The sequence below is a fragment of the Salvelinus namaycush genome, chromosome 34 (assembly GCF_016432855.1).
Source record: "Salvelinus namaycush isolate Seneca chromosome 34, SaNama_1.0, whole genome shotgun sequence".
Classification (NCBI taxonomy): domain Eukaryota; kingdom Metazoa; phylum Chordata; class Actinopteri; order Salmoniformes; family Salmonidae; genus Salvelinus; species Salvelinus namaycush.
In genome coordinates, this window is record NC_052340.1 from 4,406,888 (window position 1) to 4,429,592 (window position 22,705).

Genomic DNA, 22,705 nt, shown 5'->3' on the forward strand with positions numbered 1-22,705 from the left:
CAGTAAGGCCTTGGAATCGGAGGATTCTTCATTATTAGCCTTGACGCGGAGATATTTGATCGGTTTCATGAGAGTAAAGATACAGGGAGATACTTGAAATTATGTTATCTTAGAGCGAAGCAATGTTGTTCTTTCCTTCGATTTTCTTCAGAAATTGAAACAAAAGAGACTTTGGCTGGAATCGTCTCCTCGTGTCAGTTATGAGCTGATTGAGGAATGTGAAATAGTCAGAAAACATCCCACATCTCACTTAACCATTTGCAGCCACTCTTAAAGAGGATGTGACTTATTTTACTGAACTATCACTCACTTTGATCTCTGTCTCTCCATGCAAAACATGGATGTGTCCCTAAAGTCTGCTACAGCATTTACAAAGCAAACACCTTGAGTTAGTAGTACGTCACTGATGACACCCCTACAGGTACAGACTACGTTGATGGGACTGCTGAGGCTTGGTCACATTTAGGGTGGAACCTCCATGTTTCTACAAATGGGTTTGGTTTGGTCTTTACACCACTTCACTGTTTTATGGGACAAAAGAGGTTGGCAATTGCTCTTTAAAATCCCAGACCTAGACTTTTCTTTTTCACTCGAGGCAATTGAACTGTTTCACAGAGGACTACACAAGCCTTGCGTTGAGGCCTGTAGCCATAACTGCACTGAGGTGGTGCAGATTTATATATGGTTTCAATTACCATTAGACAATCAGTCAATTCTTTCCCCTGCTCGTTTGGACACAAAAGACTGTAAAAACATTAGAAACGTGATTTGTATTTTGGGAATCTGTTCCAAAGTATTCTCAAGCATAATAGAAAGATGTACAGAATGTGATCGTGTACAAATGTAAGCAAGGTTTGAAATGATTATGTTTTTGACAAATATTATATATGTTTGGGCTTCTTACGGTCAATTTTCAGTCTACAAATTATTTGTAATTCTCTTCAGGCCCCCTGACCATTTGCTGATCCCTGCCTTAGATTATCCTTTCATTTCTACAGCAAAAGTCATTATTAAAATAACCATGACAGACTGAACCAGTGTCCCCAGCCTTTTGGAGGCCCTAAGCGAGTGGCATGAATGACTCACAAATGTTATGGAACTACAACATTTCAAATTCCGAACTGAATATATTGTGCAGTTTGTCAATAGTGTACCTTATGCTGTCATTATTTCACAAGACCACCGGGGTAGAATACATGTCAAATGAAGGTATACAATGTGTTGATGTACCATTTAATTAGACTTTATTTGGATCTCTTTTAGTCCCCATTTGGACTAATCTTCCAAGAGTCCTTAAACATTCAAATACAATTAATAATACAAACACATTTTCACATATAACACACTATTACAAACATACATAATATACTAACATAATGACCCAATAAATACTCAATCTAAAAAAATATTGATTCTTCATCTACTATAGTCCCACAACATTTCTATGTATTATATTTAAATCGTTTTAAAATAATGTTTAAATTTATATATTGAAAGGTTTCTAGTTTGCTCAGTTAATTTATTCCATTTCTTTATTGCTCTAAATCGAAATGTTCTTTTGCCTATTTCTCTTTTCTGTCTGGACAACGCATAGATGGTGGACAATCTATTCCTAGTATTTACGGAATGTCTGTCTCTTACCAACTGAATACCGTTGTGAATAGAACTTGGCCGTTTTAAATGATGTATATTATGAAATAAAATAAGCATGTTTTTTTCAATTATCTTGTCAATTGATGACCAACCAAGAACACTGCGCATGACTGCAACAGAAGAACCATATCTCCACCTTAAAACAATCCTTGCTGCTATATTCTGTGCATTCTGCAGCCTCCTAACTTCACTTGATGATGCATTTCCCCAGACCACAGAACAGTAGTTCACCTGACTCTCAATTAATGCTTGTGTTATTTGCTGAAGAATTGTTCCTGGTAAGTATTTAGCTATCCTTCTGATTATGCATGCTGTTTTAATATTATTTATTTTTTTACATAGATTAGTTATTTGAGACGACCATGATAAGCAGTTGTCTAGCTGCATTCCCAATAGTTTGGTTTCTGCCACTTGTTCAATTTGTACTCCTCCCATACTTAATTGTATCCCATGCTGTTTTGGCCTTTTCCTAGTTGAACAGACCAACATAACTTTGGTTTTCTTGGTGTTTAAAACACGTTTGTTTTGGCAAACCCACTCCCTGATATTCTCCAAATCTCCTTGTAAAGCCTGCTGTACCTGTTGAACCGATTGTCTTGCTGCATAAATTGTAGTATCATCTGCAAATATAGTAGCTTGAGTTTCAACTAAGGCATAGGGAAGGTTGTTGGTATATATTAAATAAAGAAGTGGCCCAAGGCAGCTGCCCTGCGGTATTCCACAGTTTAACACATGAGGGGAAGAAAATGAACCATTGATATAGGTGGACTGTTTCCTGTCAGTTAGGTATGACTGTACCCAATTCAATGCTACCTCCTTAAAACCATAATGCATTCATTTTGTTAAAATTATTTCATGATCCACTAAATCAAATGCTGCACTGAAATCTAAAAATAGTACACCCACAAACTTTCCATTATCCATAGCATTAAGCCACTGGTCAGTCATGTCAACCAATGCAGTGGTAGTGGAATGGTTTTTGCGATAAGCATGCTGATTGGCTGTAATCAAATCATTCTTTTCCATGTAGTCCCACATTTGTCTACTCACAATACCCTCCAATATCTTACTGAGTGTAGGGAGTAGACTAATTGGTCAACTATTGGCAGGGGTAATGGGTTCTTTGCAGTCTTTCGGAATAGGACACAGTTTCGCATGCTTCCATACATTTGCAAACATCCCCTTTTCCAGTGACCAATTAAATATGTAGCCCAGTGCAACTGCAATCTGGGGAGCAGCACAGCGAAGCAAAAAATTGTCCATAAGACCATAACCTGTAGATTTACCATCAGGTAATGGTAAATGGTAACTCCTCCTCCACTGACACCATTTGCAGACTAAAAGAGCAGATCTTGTTGCTCATAATATGATCATCAATCCATTGGACAATAGCTTGTTTGGAAGAATGTATGTTTACGTTGTTGCTCAGTAATTTAATTTTCTTTGTAAAAAAATCTGCAAAATGATTGGCAATATCAACTGGTTTTGTTATTATTCTCCCGTCAACCTCCACACTAGATGGGCATGATGAGATAGATGTACCAAGTAAGCCCTTAACTGTATTCCATACCTTTTTAGAATCATTTTTAGAATCAATAAAAGCATTGTTGTGAAATAACTTTTTTTTCTTTCGATTCAATTTAACTGCATAATTACGTAATGTTCTATAATTCTGTTCATCAATTTCTAATTTTGACTTGGCTGTGAAGACTTTTGCCATATTTCTTTGAGAAAAAGCCTCACCCAGTTCATCATCAATCCATGGAGATGGACGGGCACCAACTGTACTCTTTCTTATAGGGGCATGATGGTCCATTACCTCAGTGAGCAAATCAATAAAACATTCTGTAGCGTGATTTAAATCATCCTCTACATAAATCAGCTCCCAGGGTACAGCAGCCAAATCATTTAGAAACAGCTCATGATTAAATGTTTAAAAAAAAATGCTGACCACAATCCTAGGGGGTTTCTTTGGAACCTTGGTGTTCATGGTTATGGTCACAATATTATGGTCTGTCCAGCCCACTGGCATTGATCTGGCTTTTAAGCATTGCAATGGTATATTACAGAAAATCAGATCAATGCATGTGTCTGAACGATGACCCAACTTAAATTGAAGATCTAGTAGTATCATTAACCATTTGTTTCAAACCACAGTTCTTGGCATATCTCATCAATTTTGTTCTATTCGAATTATTGTGATCCTTCAAATTTATATTAAAATCACCCAAGATAAATACATCTCTGTTGCTATCTGTGGCTTGGTCAAACCCAGTACATAAGTCATCCAGATAGGACACCTCAGAGCTAGGAGGTCTATACACACATCCTACCAATATGGGTGCCTGGTGAGGCAGATGTTCTTGAGCCCATAGTGCCTCTATTTGACATACATTAAGGTCATCCCTCCTCTTAAAAGGTATACGATTCTGAATATACAGTGCTACACCCCCACCATTGCTATTCCTGTCCCTTCTCAGTAGACGATATCCTTGAATGTTAATGTGCCCATCATTTACAGATGCATCTAAATGCATTTCGGTCAAAGCCAAAATATGAATATTATTTATGTTGACCAAGTTAAAAACCTCATGTATTTTGTTAGGAAGGCTACATACATTAACCTGAGCCATATGCAGCCCTTTCCTTATCAAGTGGAGATCAATAGAGCATGTATTCGTTATAGTTGAAGTTGTCATGATACACTACAACACACAAACTCAGATTTGAACATTAAATTAAAATACCCAGGGAGTTACTCTAGAGTCCTGATACTATCAGGATTGTGGTCAAAAGACATTTAAAAACATTTAGGGCAATAGCCCTTATGCACATTCCATGTTCGAACGTTCTAAACACACTTCCTATCGGTTTGACAATTTCCGGTCAGTCTAGTTATTATCGACGATATAACGTTACTACCACTATGTCACAGTATATTAATGATGTACATCGAATTGTTACATCAGCCTCCGAGACTCCAGCGAGCAAGAATGAAAAGGGGTTCAAGATGTATATAGGAAGCTACATAGACCACTATGAAGGTGAGTACTGTTAGGATTTATGTTTATGCACTATAGGCTGTTAGCATATTGGTTGAAGGTGAATGTTGTTTTGTTGCACACACACAATGCAGAGGGGGTGTGTAAGGACTGACCACCACAGGCCATAAAAGCTGTGGACAGTCTGGAGAGGAGAGGGGTGCATCTCTCTAGACCAATCAGGAGTTTAGAATACTGGACAATACCATATTAGGAACTGTTTCAGTGTAGAATCGACAGACACAAGACGGATCTAATCTACCCAGCAACCAGATGTGGACAAAGGAACGCGCCAAGGGGCTTGGACAAAGGGCCAGCAAAGGGGGGCAAAGTCTAAACCAAGCCCAGCCTCTACTGTGATAGGCTAACAGACGCGTTGAAACTACGTCATCACGGTATAAGAACAGCTGTTTACGTACTTCCTGCCAGTTCTCTGATCTACCCTGCGCGGAGATCCAGTGAACCCGTATATACGAAAATTGCATTTACCATTTATCGTTTGAGTTTAATTAAAATACTTAAAATATATTCGGTGACTATGAATCACATTTTGTCCTGATGCCAGATTTGAACTGACGCAAATCTCTTTCAGTACCAAGTCAGTGACAGATATAACGTTAGCTAGCTACAATCATTAGTTAGCTAATTTTACTATTAACTGTAGCTAGCTAGTTACTTTGTAAAATGCCGTAACTTTGACAGAATTTACCTGAGAATGTGTGTATTTTCGTTAGCTTGGTTAAGTTATGCTTGCTAGCTATATTTGCTAGCCTATTAGGCTCTATGCATTATACCGCCTCCAACTGAGGAGTAGCTTCCATCTGGCTACTACCATAAAGGTCTGATTGGTGGAGTGCTGCAGAGATTGTTGTCCTTCTGGAAGGTTCTTGCATCTCAAAAGAGTAACTCCGGAGCTCTGTCAGAGTGACCATCGGGTTCTTAGTCATCTCCCTGACCAAGGCCCTTCTCCCCGATTGCTCAGTTTTGCTGGGCAACCAGCTCTAGGAAGAGTCTTGGTGGTTCTAAACTTCTTCCATTTAAGAATGATGAGGCCACTTTTCTAGGGGACCTTCAACACTGCAGACATTTTTTTGTACCCTTCACCAGATCTGTGCCTTGACACAATCCTGGCATATCAAGAAGCTGATTAAACAGCATGATCATTACACAGGTGCACCTTCTGCTGGGGACAATAAAAGGCCACTAAAATGTGCAGTTTTGTCACAACACAATGCCACAGATGTTTCAAGTTGAGGGAGTGTGCAGTTGGCATGCTGACTGCAGGAATGTCCACCAGAGCGGTTGCCACAGAATTGTTCATTTCTTGACCATAAGCTGCCTTCCAATGTTGCTTTAGAGAATTTGGCAGTACGTCCAACCAGCCACAGAACCGCTGACCACGTGTAAAGACGCCAGCCCAGGACCTCCACATCTAGCTTCTTCACCTTCCCCAGATGTCTGAGACCAGCCACCCGGACGGACAGCTGATGAAACTGTGGGTTTGCACAATCGAAGAATTTCTGCACTAACTGTCAGAAACCATTTCAGGGAAGCTCATATGCATGCTCGTCATCCTCACCAGGATCTTGACCTGACTATAGTTTGGCTTCGTAACTGACTTCAGTGGGCAAATGCTCACCTTCAATGGTCACTTGCACACTGGAGAAGTGTGCTCTTCACGGATGAATCCCTGTTTCAACTCTACTCTGCAGATGGCAGACAGCATGTGGGGCGAGCAGTTTGCGAATGTCAACGTTGTGAACAAGAGTGCCCCGTGGTGGCGGTGGGGTTGTGGTATCAGCAGGCATAAGCTACAGATAACAAACACAATTACTTTTTATCAATGGCATTTTAATGCACAGAGATACTATGACGAGATCCTGAAGCCCATTGTTGTGCCATTCATCTTCTGCCATCACATTTCAGCATGATAATGCATGGCTCCATGTCCCAAGGATCTGTACACAATTCCTGGAAGCAGAAAATGTCCCAGTTCTTCCATGGCCTGTGTACTCACCAGACAGTTCCCGCCAATTTCCAGCAACTTCGCACAGGTATTGAAGAGGAGTGGGACAACATTACACAATCAACAGCCTGATCAACTGATAAGGGAATTTATATGCTTAAAGGTAATGACTAAACAATTCCACCCTGAAACGTAATTATGACATTATGTAACATATATAATGAATAATTAGGCAAACGTAACTATTAGTAATCTTTCGATTCTTTAACATGTATAATGAATTAGAATTATAAACTTCAGTCTAATAAGGTTTGGTAGAGACAAGGAGAAATGTGTGTGTGTGACTAAGAAGATAGAGAACAATTAAACTGTATGACCTGACCTGGCTAGAACTCTGAGAAACTTACGGCAGGACAGGGAGTCCTGTCAAGGTTCCTCTAATCTCGGGGGAATGGAACTGCCAGTTTAGTAGTGATAAACAGTGGTGAGAACCACGGGGAAGGATACATTCCACCTACTGTTCGTGTGTATGTATGCGCGTAGGCTATCTACTGTGTGTGGAGGTATGTGCGTAAGTAGGGAGTGAGTTATAAAATGGCATGTCTTTGTATTAGAACGTTCTCGTGAATAAACGGTACGAAACCTTTTGCATAAGCTGAGTCTTTGCCTAATTATTATTAAACCCAGGGTCTTACAAACCTCAGGGATTGTTAGTTATCATTGGGATTGAAAATTCTCTTGACATCAACTCTATGCAAAAGAAAATGTGTCAAGCTGCATGAGGCAAATGCTGGTCACACCACCTACTGACTGGTTTTCTGAACCACACCACCTACCATAAGGGATCTGTGACCAACAAAAGCATATGTTTTCCCAGTCATGTGAAATCCATAGATTTGGGCGTAATGAATTCATTTCAATTGACTGATTTCCTTATATGAACTGTAACATCTTTTAAATTCTTGCATGTTACGTTTTTATTTTTGTTCAGTGTATAAAATAACTGTTTGTCTTGAATTGGTGTCTACACTGCCTGAACCAGATTAGGCTATTACACAAGCTGTTTTCTCAATTTACCAAATATGGTTATCTGCTAGTACACATTTGTTCAGTATCGTTATAAACCAATCTAATATATAAAAAAAAAAAAGAGAGGGTAGAGTTATGTTCAGATCTCTGTTACTCTGCAACAGTAATGTTTTTGGACCGCTAGATCTATGTTCAAAGCATTCCAGAACAGGTTCCCGGAGCGGGTGTCATTGTTACCACAACATTGAACATGTTCAGTATGCTTGTTTTATCAATACTATGACCACACTGATTGATACCTTACACAAATGTTAGCGGTTTCAACTTTAAAAAGATGAGCTACCCAGCTGCCAGAAAAATTGTGAGTTGAAGGAACTTGCATTACAATGTAAGTATTTGACCTAGATTTTTTTTATTCGGAGTTGACAACTTAATCTTGGCTTTGTTATACTTTGGCGTTACCCTGCTGCTTTAAAAACAAGTTGTCAATTGAGGAAATTAAGTTGTCTAAAAACTAGATAAAAAGTGCAAAGTTAAGTTTACATCAGTGGGATACACTTATGGGGTTCATAAACATAGAAATGGAGAATTGAATAAGGAGAGTGACAGATCTGGGCCCGGTTTCCCAAAAGCATCGTAAGACTAAAGTTCATCATTAGAACCTTCCTAAGAGCATCGTTAAATCTCTGAGCTGTTTCCCAAAACGATCATTACTAAAGTTGTACTTGAAAACGCTCGTTATTTAACAGCTGCCTCAGACAGCTAAGTGCGTCATTAGATGTTTTTTCCCCCCCTATCGTGTCACTTTATACACAGATATCCACTACCCAGAATCAAGCTGTTTATCTGCCTCTGTGACCACCAATAACTTCGGAACGAAGTCACCAGTCTGCAAATTATCAAGCGACAGTTGAAAAGATGCTTCAAATGAAAACCGAGATGACTGCATTAAAAAAGTATACAAAACATTTTGAACAGCTGCTCTTTCCTTGACAGACTGACCAGGTGAAAGCTGTGACCCCTTATTGAGGTCACTCGTAAAATCCACTTCAGTGTAGATGAAGGGGAGGAGACAGCTTAAAAGAAGGTTTTAAACTTGAGACATGGGCAAGACAAAATATTTAAGCCTTTGAACAGGGTATGGTAGGTGCCAGACGCACCGGTTTGTGTCAAGAACTGCAACGCTGCTGGGTTTTTCCACACTCAAGTTTCCCATGTATCATTAACGGTCTATCACCCAAAGGCCACCCAGCCAACATGACAACTGTGGGAACCATTGGAGGCTTTTCTGAGGGCAAAAGGGGGTGGTGAAATATTAGGAAGATATTGAAATCAAATTTCATGTTCAGTCAATTGTTTTATTTTATAGGCTACGCTGTCTAAATATTTTCATATTGTGTAACGGGCACAATAAGGTGCCAAATCAATTAAATTTAGTGCATCATTATAGAGCAAGTATTAGAATAAGCCGCCTCAATACTTGCAGTCATAAGGTGATCTCTCTAGAAGCTGATCCGCCAGTGTTGTAGAATAATTACAATGTTAAAGGTTAAGATTTGAATGGAGAAATCTGATCAGAGAGCAGCTCCATCTTTCTTTCGCACCCTGAGTATCGACACATGCGCCAACCAACGCACTTACGGAACACTCTTCCTGCGTGCTGTTTTGGGAAACGCACGTTACATCTTCGGCGGTTGTAGGAACAATGCATCTTTAAAATATATATACAGTATATATCTAGGTTGACAGAACAAGTAAAAGAAAAGGAGCGCCTGAAGAAAGAGTAAACGAGACATGTTTATTATTTAAACTATCACTTAAATAAAAAAAGTGCATAGAAAATAAACATGATTAGAAACTTTTCTTTTTACAGTTATGTACAATTTTGTTTCCTAATTATACATTCAACCTTAAGTAGTTCACTCATGTGGTTCAACTTTCCTTCATTTCTGTGACACATGAGAGAACACTGATGTACAACTAACAGGGAAAAATATCATTATTTCTCATGGAGTTCAGGAGGAAGTGTTAATAAGACAAAGGTATATTCAAGGCATAGGAAGAGTGCCGTTTAACCATTTCCAAGTCCTACCGCCAACTCCTTGATTCCACGTCTCATCTCAGGCTGATAAGTTCTATACACAAGGAACAATTATAAAATTACAAATAAAGTTGAGTATTTTTACCCACCCCCAACATCTTTCAAGCAGGTTCCAGCAACTACCTTGACCTGTAAATAAATTCATGGACGTTCCAATACACAAAATAAATAAAACTTATTTTCATCATCACTTTCTATAAAATAGTACATGATAAGTACAACCAAAGCTTCCCGAAGAGGGGTGGTGAGGGAGACATGGAAGAGGGTAAAATAACATTGGTGGGATTTGTTTTTTCCTGGTCTCCACAAACTCAATCATACCACAATCAAGTAGGTAGTCTAAAATCCCTGTTAAAAATGTACAAAGAATAAAAAAAACATTCACTACAACAATCAAAACACAAAATAAAATGGCTGACCTCAAGAAGTTCGGAACCACTTTATACATCATGACATAAATACTGTTTATTTTCGAGAAAAAAAAAGAAAAACTGCAAAGCTCCCGCCAAAAGGAACATACACAGGAAACCTGTTACTGGATATCAATATACAAAAATGTACGTTAGTTATTCTAAACTGATACTGTAACACAAAACCATTAGAGTACATTGAACACTGCTATGAACCATTATAAACCTGCTGTTTGCTACTGTAACTAAGTTTGTCTGTCCATTCTGTATATTGTATAGATGCTGAAGTACATGTTACTATTTCGATATAGATATCATAATTACAAGTGAAGGACAAGGGCCACTGGTGTGGCATGGTATTATGAAGTCCAAGAAACAGAGTCTGCCATTTAAAACACTTGACTAATGGGCTGTTCTAAAAACATCTGACACTTCACTGCTTTGGATCTATAGAGGAATCGGAGCCTTTGGAATTTGTAAAAGGATTACCAAAGCCATCTTTGAAGTCTGTTAGTTTATTCAGTGTGACCTTTCAATGTTAATTTAGAATGCTGTCCCTCAATCATTTTCCCTCTGAAATGAAACAAACTGTCCTGTGAGGTCATCTTTCAGTCCGGTCTTTGTGGGGTTTTTTAAACAAAAAAAACAAGTAGTTGATATCAGAAATCACCACAATTCAGTTTTTGTATATACATTCATTAAAGACACAGCAGCAGAATTCAGCATGACCCTGTGCCTCACCCTAAGGCTAGCCAGGATAGGAGGACAGCGAGAGCTGAACCAAAACTGTATCCCTGAATTAGCTGGCAAAACCCAGGCTGCAAGGTGGAGGAGTGTTCACTGTTGGCCTCCAGAGTGGTCCCTGCACTCTGAACGTCCCTAACACACTTTGGGGGGAAGGTCGAGCAGAAGTGCACTTTGCTGGGGGGCCACAATTCCTAAGGGAGCTTAAACAGTATCTGTGCTTGTGGTTTTTAAACATAGGAACCCATTGGGTTTACACGTGTAGAAAGTTGTTTCCCCATGTTAAGTCAGTGCCTCTGTCACAGTTGAAGTACAATGTGTTGGCAAAGTTATTGTTTCACTTCACAGCCTGGGCAGGGTAAGGGTTGGAGAGATTCTGCGACGGCCTTACAAGATAAAGTCAACAGAGTACGAGGAAAAATGGATTACAAACCAAAAACATAAATAAAGTCACTGGCCTGAAGTGGCTCACTATAGGACAACTGGAGCCAGAGTTGCAAAGCAGCAATTTGGTGAGCTTTGTTCGAGGTATGCAAGGAAATACATGCCTGTCATCAACCTAGTCACTTTTTGTTCACCGATGTCCCACCAAAACTGGGACTACAACTGTCAATTTACGAGCGAGAGTTCTCTAAACGAAGCATGCTCAGTTACAGCAAAGGCAAAGCGAGAGATCAAGCGAGCGGACAAACTCCTACATAGGTTGCATTGTGGTCAATGGTAACGCTTAGCCTCTTCTAACTTAAATCAGCTTCTACCGAGCTTCTAAAAAAAGCTTTCCATGTGTAGCCGGTCTCATGTAAAAGCCATGAAACAAATGCTGTACTTTGAGGGAGTCGAGTAGAAACATGAAACGTTGACAGTATTAATATGAAAGCAACACTGACAGAAGGAAACCATGGAGGTACAATCCATGGGGAACCTTGGTGCACTGATGTGGCGTTAACTGTGTTTTATGTCCTTACAGTTAGCAGATTTTGGAGTGTGTTTGATCCCGAAAGGGAGACGTTGAAATTTGTAGAGAAATATATATATTTTTTTAAAGCTGAAAGTGAACGAATTACGCACAGTGAGCAGCCCCAAGTCTGAATGGACTGGCTGGAGCGCGTAGTGTGGAATTAAGGCTGGAAAAAGGAGTTCAGACAGCTACTCTAATAGACCAGCACTCAAATGGAATCCCTCAAGTGCATATAACAATGTCATGCTACTAACAGGCAGTCCTTAAAAATGTCCTTGATTGACAGATTGGCAAATAGAGCTACTGGTGGACTGGGCTCAGCAGGGAGCGACAGCTTCAGTCTTTGGAATCCAAAAAGAAACATTTAGGCTAAAAAAATAATTAAAACACCAACAGAAAAAAAAAACAGCTTGGAAAAAGGCAGCTCAATAAAAATATCGAGCACAAGCGTTAGTGTTTGTAAACCTCTATTTCCTACAAAAATGGCAATAAAATAAATACGATTTCTTAAAAATATAAATACAATTTTATAACATTAAGTGCTATTCACTAGCGAGTGCTTTTTAGTCGTTTGTATAGAAAAATATACATATTATTTACATTCTCAAAGCAAGTGTGATATTTTTCTGCCCATAAAAAAAAAAGGGACAGAGGAGACAAGACTTCAAACGACTCGGTTCGACACAAATAAAAAGACAATTCCTTTGCAACAGTAATTTGTGAAATCGGCCATAATAAGAATAACTTTGATCTTAAAATGGGATTAAAGGGAAATCAGATTCGGAGGGGTGGGGGTGACATTTGGTTCTCATTGCTGTAATTCCGGACTCTGTTCTAACCTAATTTCAAAAGACAATGTGTGCATACCTGCGATACAAATCGATGGCTCTGCCTTTATCATTTTCCTATACAAAAACAACAATAACATTTACTAAGGCAAAAAAACAAAAATAAAAGTTCACCCCTCAGCTGTCAGTCCACCAGAATCTCAGCGTAGCTTGCTAGTCACGACTTTATCCAATGACCACCGACCGACTTCGACAACGTCTCTACAAGTACACACGCGGTTATCATTAATTATCAATAACAACATAACACTTGAAAAGAAATAATCTACCGGCCTCTTTCTTTCTATCGCTTTGACTAAAGCTCCCTCTAGTGTTTCTCTTCCGAACACATCTTGCGACTTGTTGCTCTGGACAGGCATAGGAACTATTTACAGTGGCTGAACACACAGCATAGCAGCCCCAAGCAATTCTTTATGATATCGCGAGATACTCCGAAGTCTGCACAGGATGCACATTCCGACAGGCAGATGTGTATAAACAGATGAGGCCAAGAGAAAAGCGTCGTCTGATCAGTTCTAATACATCCTCGTTCTTTTTCTAAAATGCAGAGAAAATTCCCTTCCACAAATTGCACTTTGGTGTTTAAAATGGAACTTACAAGGTGGAAATTATTATTGTGTTTAACATAATCAATGGATTCTATGCTCACACAGAATTGAGATATAATCTAGAAAAATAAAATGTGAGGTGATGTTAAAATTCAGAATGAAAAGGGCAATTTGTGTATCATTCAGAGACAGAAAACATTAAAACATTGCTAATCTTACACAGTTACCATTTCCTTTGACTTCCCAGAGTCTGAAACCATCCGATCCAAAAGTAAAACAACCAAAGAGGCACAACAATAAGTTGTTCTCTTTCAAAAATGTCCCTCCCCAAAACAGAGACCTGCTCGTATCAAACTTAACCCAGTCCGTAGCTCACCTTTCTTCCCAAGCCTTACAGCAACAAGGGAGCGCAGTACTGGAAGCATCATTCTGCACTCTAAGACCTGCCAGTGCATGGATGGCTTCGTGCTAGTCGAGGGGACCGCTAACACCACTCCCATCACACATCAGAGTGGGGGGCTAGTTGAGGAACTTCCGGCACCTCTTGGTTCCGCAGTTGCATGGAAGCTTATTGCCCGGCTCCTCGATGGGAAACTTGTAGTCGTAGGTGAGCTCCTCACCGCGGTAGATTTTGCGTGTTGCGAAGATGACGATGTGCTTCTGCCCGTCCACGTTGATGACACGTGAGTAACAATTGGGCTCGCACGAGTGGTTGATGAAGCGGGCGGCGTTGCCGTGCACGGTGGCATCCACCACTTCATAGTCGTCGATGCGGAACATGTAACAGCCAACACCCTGTAGAGGAAGGGACAGGAAGAGAAGAGGGTGACCAGCTATTGGCTGAGGATTGCAGTCAACAAAACCCATTATCAAATGACTGAAGATCCTGACTGGTTAATAGGGTGGTGTTGACACATAAAAACCACGTTCAGCAGGCCCAACATTCAGATACAAATACCCTACGTAGAACAAACATGACTCTGACAAGTGGAATAAGAACTCACGCAAGATCTATTCATGACATTTCTATCTGCAACATTCCACAACATTTGCCTATTGAACATGGCCCTGTACAGACTCAAAACAAATGAGCAGAGGACTGTGTTCCATTGAGGCCAGGCCTCTCTTCTCACCTTGCCGTCGTAGTACTTCTCCCGTTTGTCAGTGAGGACAGAGCGGATGACGTTGCCCGAGTACTCGATCACCATCTCCCCCGCGTCGATGCTCCGCTTGCAGAACAGCCCTCGGCCGTGTATGGCTGACCTGTGAGGGGAGGACACACAGGGGCTCAGTGACCACTGGTTCACCAAAGGGTTTCATCTTTTAACCCCACTCTCTGGAACAAGCTTTAGCAAAGCTACAGTAGTAGTTCATTTTCTTGTTAATACCATTCCACTGAATTTGGGATTCGTGCTCCCGAGTGGCGCAGCGGTCTATGGCACTGCATCTCAATGCAAGAGGCGTCACTACAGTCCCTGGTTCGATTCCAGGCTGCAGCACATTCGGCCGTGATTGGGAGTACCATAGAACGGCGCATAATTGACCCAGCGTCATCCGGGTTTTGCCGTCATTGTAAATAAGAATTTGTTCTTAATAACAGACTTGCTTAGTTAAAAAAGGGTAACTTCCCCCCCCCTCTTATATGTTACGTAGACAGCGTTTTCCTAACCTGTAAACCCCCACCGCCTCCTTGGACGTTCTCTTCAGGTGTCGGAACCTCATGGGCATGGGGAGGTCCATGCTGGTGGCCCGGCTGAAAAACAACAGTAGCACAGTGTGTTAAAGTTCCAATGAAGGAAGGATGGTCTACTACCACCAAGAAGCTCCGACAGGTGGATACGGGGATGTTGATCAGAAAACCAAGAAGAGTCCACTGTAATGAGATGGAGGATAGAGATAGTCCTCCTGATTTTCAGAAGTAAAAATAAACAGGAATTGTGTAACAGGGCGGAGTGACTCACCGAGCAGACTTGAGCTGCACCTCCTCATCCTCCTCGTTGGGGTTGTACTCGGGGGGCTGGCGATGCTTGGAGGCCAGGAAGTTGAACATGTCAAACACAGACCTCCTGTGGCGAGGCAAACAGATGGAGCAGACACACAGGTCAGATGACGCAGGCAAATAACTCAATGATGCAGACGCTCTAAACCCTAGGAAGGACCTCTCCCAAATAGTGACTTGAGATTTGGTAACGGGTACACACAGTTACCAGCTCCAAAACATCAGTTAAGAGAGCCCGTGTACAAACAGCTCACAACATTGTCATTGCTGAAGTAGAATGCATAGATCACGTATAGATGTGGATTTCTTCAACAATCAAAGGAAAGCTAAGAGGCAGGGTCCCAGTTCAAAAACTGTAGAAATGCATCCTTCCTGAAGTAATCACTAATTAGATTCATCAGGTGAACACAAGGTCTCCACCACATGGTCTTCACCTGTCCAGTCATGACTCAGTGATTACTTTAACTTCTTTAGGGTAGGGGGCAGCATTCTGAATTTTGGATGAAAAGCATGCCCAAATTAAACTGCCTGCTTCTCGGGCCCAGAAGATATGATATGCATATAACTGGTAGAATTGGATAGAAAACACTCTAAAGTTTCCAAAACTGTTAAAATAGTGTCTGTGAGTATAACAGAACTGATTTGGCAGGCGAAAACCTGAGAAAAATCCATTCAGGAAGTAGGATTTTTGGGGGTTTTGTAGTTTTCTATTCAATGCCATTACAGTATCCATTGACTTAGGACTCAAATTGCAGTTCCTATGCCTACCACTAGATGTCAGTCTTTAGAAATTGTTTCAGGCTTGTATTCTGAAAAATGAGGGAGTAAGAGCAGTCTGAATGAGTGGACCCTGCCGTGTCACAGAGCTTTTTCATGCGCACGACCGAGAGAGTGCCTTTCATGTTTACCTTTTATATTGACGACGTTATTGTCCGCTTGAAATATTATCGATTATTTAGGCTAAAAACAACCCGAGGATTGAATATAAACATCGTTTGACATGTGGATTTGGATTTTTTGTCTGCCTGTTGTGACTGCGTTTGAGCCTGTGGATTACTGAAGAAAACGCGCAAACAAAACGGAGGTTTTTGGATATAAAGAGACTTTATCGAACAAAAGGAACATTTATTGAGTAAATTAATGTCTTCTGAGTGCAACCATATGAAGATCATCAAAGGTAAGGGATTAATTTTCTCTATTTCTGACTTGTGTAACTCTTCTACTTGGCTGGTTACTGTTTGTAATGATTTGTCTGCTGGGCTATGTTCTCAAATAATCGCAAGGTATGCTTTCGCCGTAAAGCATTTTTTTAAATCTGACACCGTGGTTGGATTCACAAGAAGTTCATCTTTAAACCTATGTAAAATATGTTTTGTTTTCTGAATTTGTATAATGAGTATTTCTGTATTTGAATTTGGCACCCTGCAGTTTCACTGGCTGTTGAAGAGGTGGGACGCTACCATCTCACGTACCCTAGAGAGGTTTTAAGGAAGGGATGAAGGAAGGATGCGCATGGAGGCTGGTCCAGGGACCTCTTGTTATAATAAAGAATAACTGTACATTTGTCTGGATACCAATCCAACCTTACACTTTTTAAGTATCGGAAGAGGGCTGTGTGTGACTTTGCTATCCATCTTTTGGGAGTGTCTGTACCTGTGGTTAAGCTCGGCGCGGGCCGAGCCATGAGGGTTGATCGGGGGCTCGTCGGCCTCCTCGGGCTTGTGGAAGCGAAAGCGGTAGTTGCGACAGTGCCTGGAACCATACAGCTGCTCCAGCAGGAACACCACAGCATCGTGGAGGACCCCCAGCATCCGCAGGCCGTTCACTCCTGAGAGAAGAAAACAAAAAAATAAGATTGAGAGAAAGATAGAACACAAAAGGAAGGAGTGGAGGATTAAAGAAAGAAAAAAATTAGTGATGAGTCACCATTTCATTCCTCAAAAGTTGTTGAACCTGCATAAACAAAATAAAATCTGATAAAAGGCACTTTACCTTCAAAGGAGAGCTCTTTGAGTCTGGCATTGGAGCGGGCCTCCTGGACTTTATCTGTCAGGGACTTCCAGGCCTCTGTGGGACGGAGGGAGAAGACAATACATGTCAGCTTAGTGTCTCATCTCTGTGTTAGTATTAAAGTACACAGTTTACTTCATTTGTATGAGGATTTTGAAATAAGAGATCTTTACTGTTACACATTCACTTCAATAAATTTAGCGCCACTTTCTGCCATCGAGTGTCATAACCACGCTACACGGAAACAGAACAAGAAGAGCAGGACTGCGTATACCTTCGATACTCTCGCAGCGGATCTGGAAGCCGTCGTCGCTGCAGATCTCAAAGATGAGTCCCTTCTTGGGCTTGCTGTCTATAGAAGAGTCCCTGCAGCTACCCTCCTGGTCAGGGGTGGCCCCCAGTAGAGAACCAGCGGTGGTCTTGCTTTTCTCCTCAGGGAACTCACTGGTTTTACTGGTTAGTGCAGGAGGTTCAGCAGACTTGGCAGAATAAACACTGCAAATAAAATACATTTTGAAATGAATCTCATTATCCATTGCATATTAATAGTATTGAATGGAAGGGGTGACAATCTTGCGTTACTCACTTTTTGCTGGTGTCCCTCTCTCTGGGCTTGCCTGTGTCCATGGGCTCGGGAGAGACTGGCTCTCTAGACCTGCAGTGGTAGAGGGAATTCAAATATGGATAAGCAGCAGCTGGCAACTGGTATGATAACTTTGTGAAAAACTTAGTGAAAAGTATAGTCCTAGTTAATTATTTAATGAGTTATCGGTTATGTGAGAATCTTACCCAGGAGCGGAGGTGGGCCGGTCTCCCTGCATCTCCCGAGGAGGCTCTGCCAGCCAACCCTTGTGTTTTTTCCCGCTGGCCTTGTCTGGACTGTGCCTTGTCCGCTTGGCTTTCTGCTTGCCTTTCCCCGAGCACGTGGATGCCGTTACTGCAGCGCTACACTTCAGCTCTTGTTTCTGCTCTGAGGACCTGGATTTAGGCATGGTGTGTGAGCTTTGAGAGCTGGAACTCTGGGAGAGCACTCCGACCATGTGTCCCTTGTTGGAATCCTGTTGGACCGGGCTGGGGGCCGAAGCCACAGGTTGTCCACTGGCATTTGGTGGGTGCTGCTGCCGCTGGAAGGCGCCGCTCTCCGGGTCCACCTGCTGGCTGACAGACATGCTGATGGTCTGATGAGAGGGAAGCACGCAGATGCTGCTGGCAATGGAGGGCTGGACGGGGCTGCACAGCTGGGACATGAGAGGAGCTCCAGACTGGAGCAGCATCTGCTGCTCCGGAAGGCCCAGGTTGTGTGGGCTGGCTTTGAAGAGGAGGCTGTTGATGGGTCCTGTGATTTCGGTGGAGCTGAGCACCGGGGTGCTGAGAGAGACAGAGCCTGGCGTGATGAGGCCTCCGGGCCCGCTGGGCTGAGCCATGGACACCATGTTCAGCACTGCTGACTGGTTGGGGTTGAGCCCTGAGACTGTGCAGGGCAGCAGGTGGGTGGAAGAGGCGTGGCCCAGGATGCCAGGCTGCCCACTGGGAAGAGGCATCCTCTGCTGGATGGGCTCAAAGTACATGACTCCCGATTTGGGTCTCTTGATAATGTTGGGGACTTTGCTGTGAGAAGTGGTGGCGGCCGTGGTCAGGGTGCACAGCTCGGACTGGGCCATATGTGGCGAGGACAGGTTGATCAGAGTCATGTTGGGTCTCACCTCAGACGGGCCCAGGGTGGGCTGGCTCCTGGAGCGGGCCAGTTTTTTGGTCTTCCGCGGCTGGAGACGGGAGATGGGTCGCTTCTTGCCGTGTCCAGATGCGAGCACAGCCGAGGACGTGGAGATGGAGGCACTGGACACGATGGTCACGTTGGGGGCCAGGTCATGCCTCCGTCCGGCCTCAGTCACCAGAATCTGGGGCTCGTGGGAGGGCACACCGATCAGGAGACCGGAGGTGGTGCTGGGAATGCCAGGCTGGAAGCCCGTCTGGGTGGTGCCGGTGAAAGTATGGATCTGAGGGTGATGGGGCATGGTGCCCAACACTTTACCCCCAGCAGGAAATATGGGCTGGGAGGTGGTTATCCCAGTGGTGAGCCCTGTGGTTAGAGTCATGGTATCCATCACTCCTGTTGCGCTGACCGATGGCCTGATCTGGATCTTCTGAGTGACACCATTGGGGAGAGTCTGTAGGACGTAGAGTGGCTGCAGATGCTGGTTGACCACTATGAGTTTTTCTGGTCCTGGTTTTAAATGAGAGGTGGTCAGGACAGTCGTGCTGGCCACATGGGAAGGTCCGGGACTGACTGAAGATGGAGCAGGGATGTACTTCTGTCCCTGGAGAGGCAAGGTGGGCGAGCTGGGTAGGACTGGGGTCCCAGAACTCCTGGTCAGATCCTGGTTACCTGCTTCTACAACTTCGCCCAGGGAGGGACTGGTGATGTGCTCAAACTGCTCCGGGGTCATGTGACCTTCTCTTACCTGAGATTCTCGGCTACCTCCACTTCCTTCCTGCTGGCTCTCAGGGGACACCCCGGCCCCTCCTCTCTGCTGCTTGTCCATGCCTCCTTTCTCAGCGATTGTCTCGTCCGAGGCTGCCAGGGACAGCATGGTGCACTCTGAGCCCTCTGAGATGAGGCCACCATGGTTCTGGTTGTTGACCGTGGGGCTGCGAGTGGTCAGGACAGAGAGGTCAGAGGGCAGCTCCAGAGGTAGACCGTACGGCTCTTCCACCGAGATGGATGTGCTCACCCCACTCTCCACGGGGTCAGTGCTGGCCAGCGGCTGGGTGAAGTCCTCAAAGAGGATGTCTTTGCGGCGGTTGACGCCCACCCCGTAGCCCTCGTCCAGGGAGAGGAGCTCGGAGGAGGCGGCCTCAGGCTGCTGCCCCAGGGCCTGCATGGAGGGCGTGTTGAGGACAAACTCCATGATGTCCGAGGGCAGGATGTTGCCGCAGTCGTCGCTGTTGTTGTTGTCTGAGTCCGACTTAAGGTCAGTGTTAAGTGAGAGCTGCGCCTCCAGGGGGTCCTGTCCCTGGGACGACTTCACCCCGCCCAGAGGGAGGGAGTTGTCCTTCTGGCTCTTCCTCCCTTCTCGGATGTTGTTGCTGCTGCTACCGCTGCTCCCACCCCCTCCACTGCTGTTGTCTGCCTCCTTCCTGGAGTCATGCTCCAGCTTCTCCGCGTGCCTCTCTCTGCCCTTCTTCTTACCCGTGCTCTTGTGGGAAGAAGTCACCGCGGTGACCGTGGTGGTGGTGTTGGTGCTTGCGCTGGCGTCGCTCTCTGAGCTGTCGTCAACGCCGTCCAGCTGGCCGATCTGCTGGTGGCCCAGGAGGCTCCGGGTGGGAACACCCTCATCCACAGCGGCAACGACCCTCTCCTCCTCCTCTGCCTCATCCTTCAGGAAGCGCTGCAGCTGAGAGCCCCTCCCCAGGCACTGGCCCATCCCCTCGATTGAGGGCATCACTGGGCCGGGGTTGATGATGGTGCGGGTGAAGTTGTAATAGTACGGATCCTTGTTGGAACACTGGTTGAATCCCCCTTCCTCTTCTTCTCCGCTGTCCCCCGAGGAGGTGGTACTCCTATCGTCCGCACCGTCCACCTGGCCTTCGGCCGAGCGCCTGCTGCCTCCGGCCTTCCTCTTCCCGGGCCCGTCCCCGCTGCTGCTGTAGAAGGGGATATCCTGCTCTCCATAGGAGCGCACTCCGTAGAAAGGCGTCAGGCCGAAGAACATGTTGGAGCGGGCTCTGGCGCTGCGCCTTGGGTAACGCCGCTTGGTCGAACCCGAGCAGTCGCTGTCATCTTCGTGATGTTTATCCCTGTCGCCGCCTTCCTCCTCCAGCAGGGCATGGTCATCCCTGTCGCTGGTCCCCTCGTCCTCGGTGCAGTGAGCCAGGAGGCGCTTCTCCTCGCAGTCCTCAGGGTGCAGTGCCGGGCTGTTTGACTCGGAGCTCTCTGAGCGTGCTGACGGTGAGAAGAGCGTGGAGCAGGAAGACTTACGTTGGGGGGGTCCCTCCTGGCCTGCAGGACAGATGGAAGCGGTGATGCAGGAGTCAGAGGAAGAACTCACGGTGTTGGTCCCGTTAGGGTCGGTCTTTAGCGGCGTCAGGGACGCCTTGACTATAGCCCGCTTCTTGTCTCTAGCAGCGGCGATGTCGTTGGCTGTTAGTCTTGCTTGAACCTGCGAAGCCCTCATGCTTCTCTCTGAGGCTAACCTGGGCTGCTTTATGGTCTCTAGGCTGGAGCTGTTCTTCTCAGGTCTCGAAAATCTCTCCCTGCTCTTTGCAGATCGCCCTCTTCCTTGATTCTCCAGCTTTTCCACCTCCTGCTTGCCAATGGCTTTGGTGTTGTTGCCGAGGGTTGCAGCCTTGCTGTTGCTGTTCTGAGAAGTTGGGGTTGGAGCGTTAGTGGTTCCACCAGTCTCTTTAGCACTGTTGGGGTTCTTGTTGCTGTTCTGAGGAGTCTTCTCCCACTCTTTAGATGCCTCTCTGCTGTCAATGTTTTGGACTTTGGAGTGCTTGTCTTTGGTGGTGGAGGCCGCGTGGCAGGAGGGGACAGCCGGGGTGGCTTGGGAGCCCCGTTTGACGGCGTCCTCCTCGGCCATGGCCTCTGAAGACCACAGGGGCTTCATGGCGGCGGCAGGGGCTTTTTCCGACAGATAATCCTGGGACTTCTTCCCACTGCTTTTGTGGAACGGAGGCTGGGGAGACCCCAATTTTCCAGCATCTTTAGAAGCTGGCACCAAGGTAACACCTCCCTCTTTGGCCAGGTTACTACTTCCACCACCTTTGTCCTTGGACAGGGTCGTGGTGACGCGGTGGCGGGAGAGGAGCGTGACGCCAGCCGACAGGTCTGGGTCCTTCCCGTCCTGCTTCCCCTTCTCTGCTTGGGAGTTGCTGCTGCTCGCCCTTTGGTGCCCTGTCAGGACACTTGTACCTGGTGGTGGGGAGGCCTGGCTCGCTCCTGCCATCTCTGGGTCCTTTGGGGAAAGTTTGGGGTTCTCACCCACAGCCTGCTTGCCAGGCACACTTTCTTTCCCACTGTCTGTCTTCATCTCAGAGATGCTGTGGTGGTGTCTGCTGTGTTGACCTCCAGGGCTGAGTGAACTAGTGTCGCGGCCCTGCGTTCGGACGCCAGTGGCAGGTGGCTTCCCCTTCTCCCTCAGACCCAGGTCTCTGGAGGAGGAGAGGGGAAGGGGTGGGGCGGAAGAGAAGAGCCGGGCCAATTGGTTCATAGCGGCCTGTGAAGAGGAGACTACCTTCTGTCTGGGCTGGGGGGAGAGGGAGGAGGTGCTGTGGCGACGGGAGCCAATGCTCCTCAGGCCGGAACTCAGAAGTGGGTCCCCCACCGTCACAATCTCATGGGCAGACTGGGAGGTACCGTCTGCAAAACATGGACACAAACATTTTACCATACTGT

The 22,705-nt window shown here is 44.7% G+C and overlaps 1 protein-coding gene across 1 annotated transcript in view; it reads right to left on the bottom strand.

Moving 5' to 3' along the window:
* Positions 1-9,466: 9,466 nt before the first annotated feature.
* LOC120029128 (histone-lysine N-methyltransferase 2A-like) overlaps positions 9,467-22,705 on the bottom strand; it is a 47,121-nt gene continuing 33,882 nt past the window's right edge. The window contains exons 26-35 of the mRNA XM_038974437.1: positions 19,463-22,669; positions 18,097-19,417; positions 17,894-17,962; positions 17,582-17,802; positions 17,290-17,364; positions 16,951-17,125; positions 15,260-15,364; positions 14,968-15,051; positions 14,432-14,561; positions 9,467-14,093 (exon numbers count right to left, since the gene is read on the bottom strand). Coding sequence (XP_038830365.1) covers positions 13,818-14,093; positions 14,432-14,561; positions 14,968-15,051; positions 15,260-15,364; positions 16,951-17,125; positions 17,290-17,364; positions 17,582-17,802; positions 17,894-17,962; positions 18,097-19,417; positions 19,463-22,669 — 5,663 coding nt within the window. The 3' untranslated portion in view covers positions 9,467-13,817. The remainder of the gene's footprint in view (positions 14,094-14,431; positions 14,562-14,967; positions 15,052-15,259; positions 15,365-16,950; positions 17,126-17,289; positions 17,365-17,581; positions 17,803-17,893; positions 17,963-18,096; positions 19,418-19,462; positions 22,670-22,705) is intronic.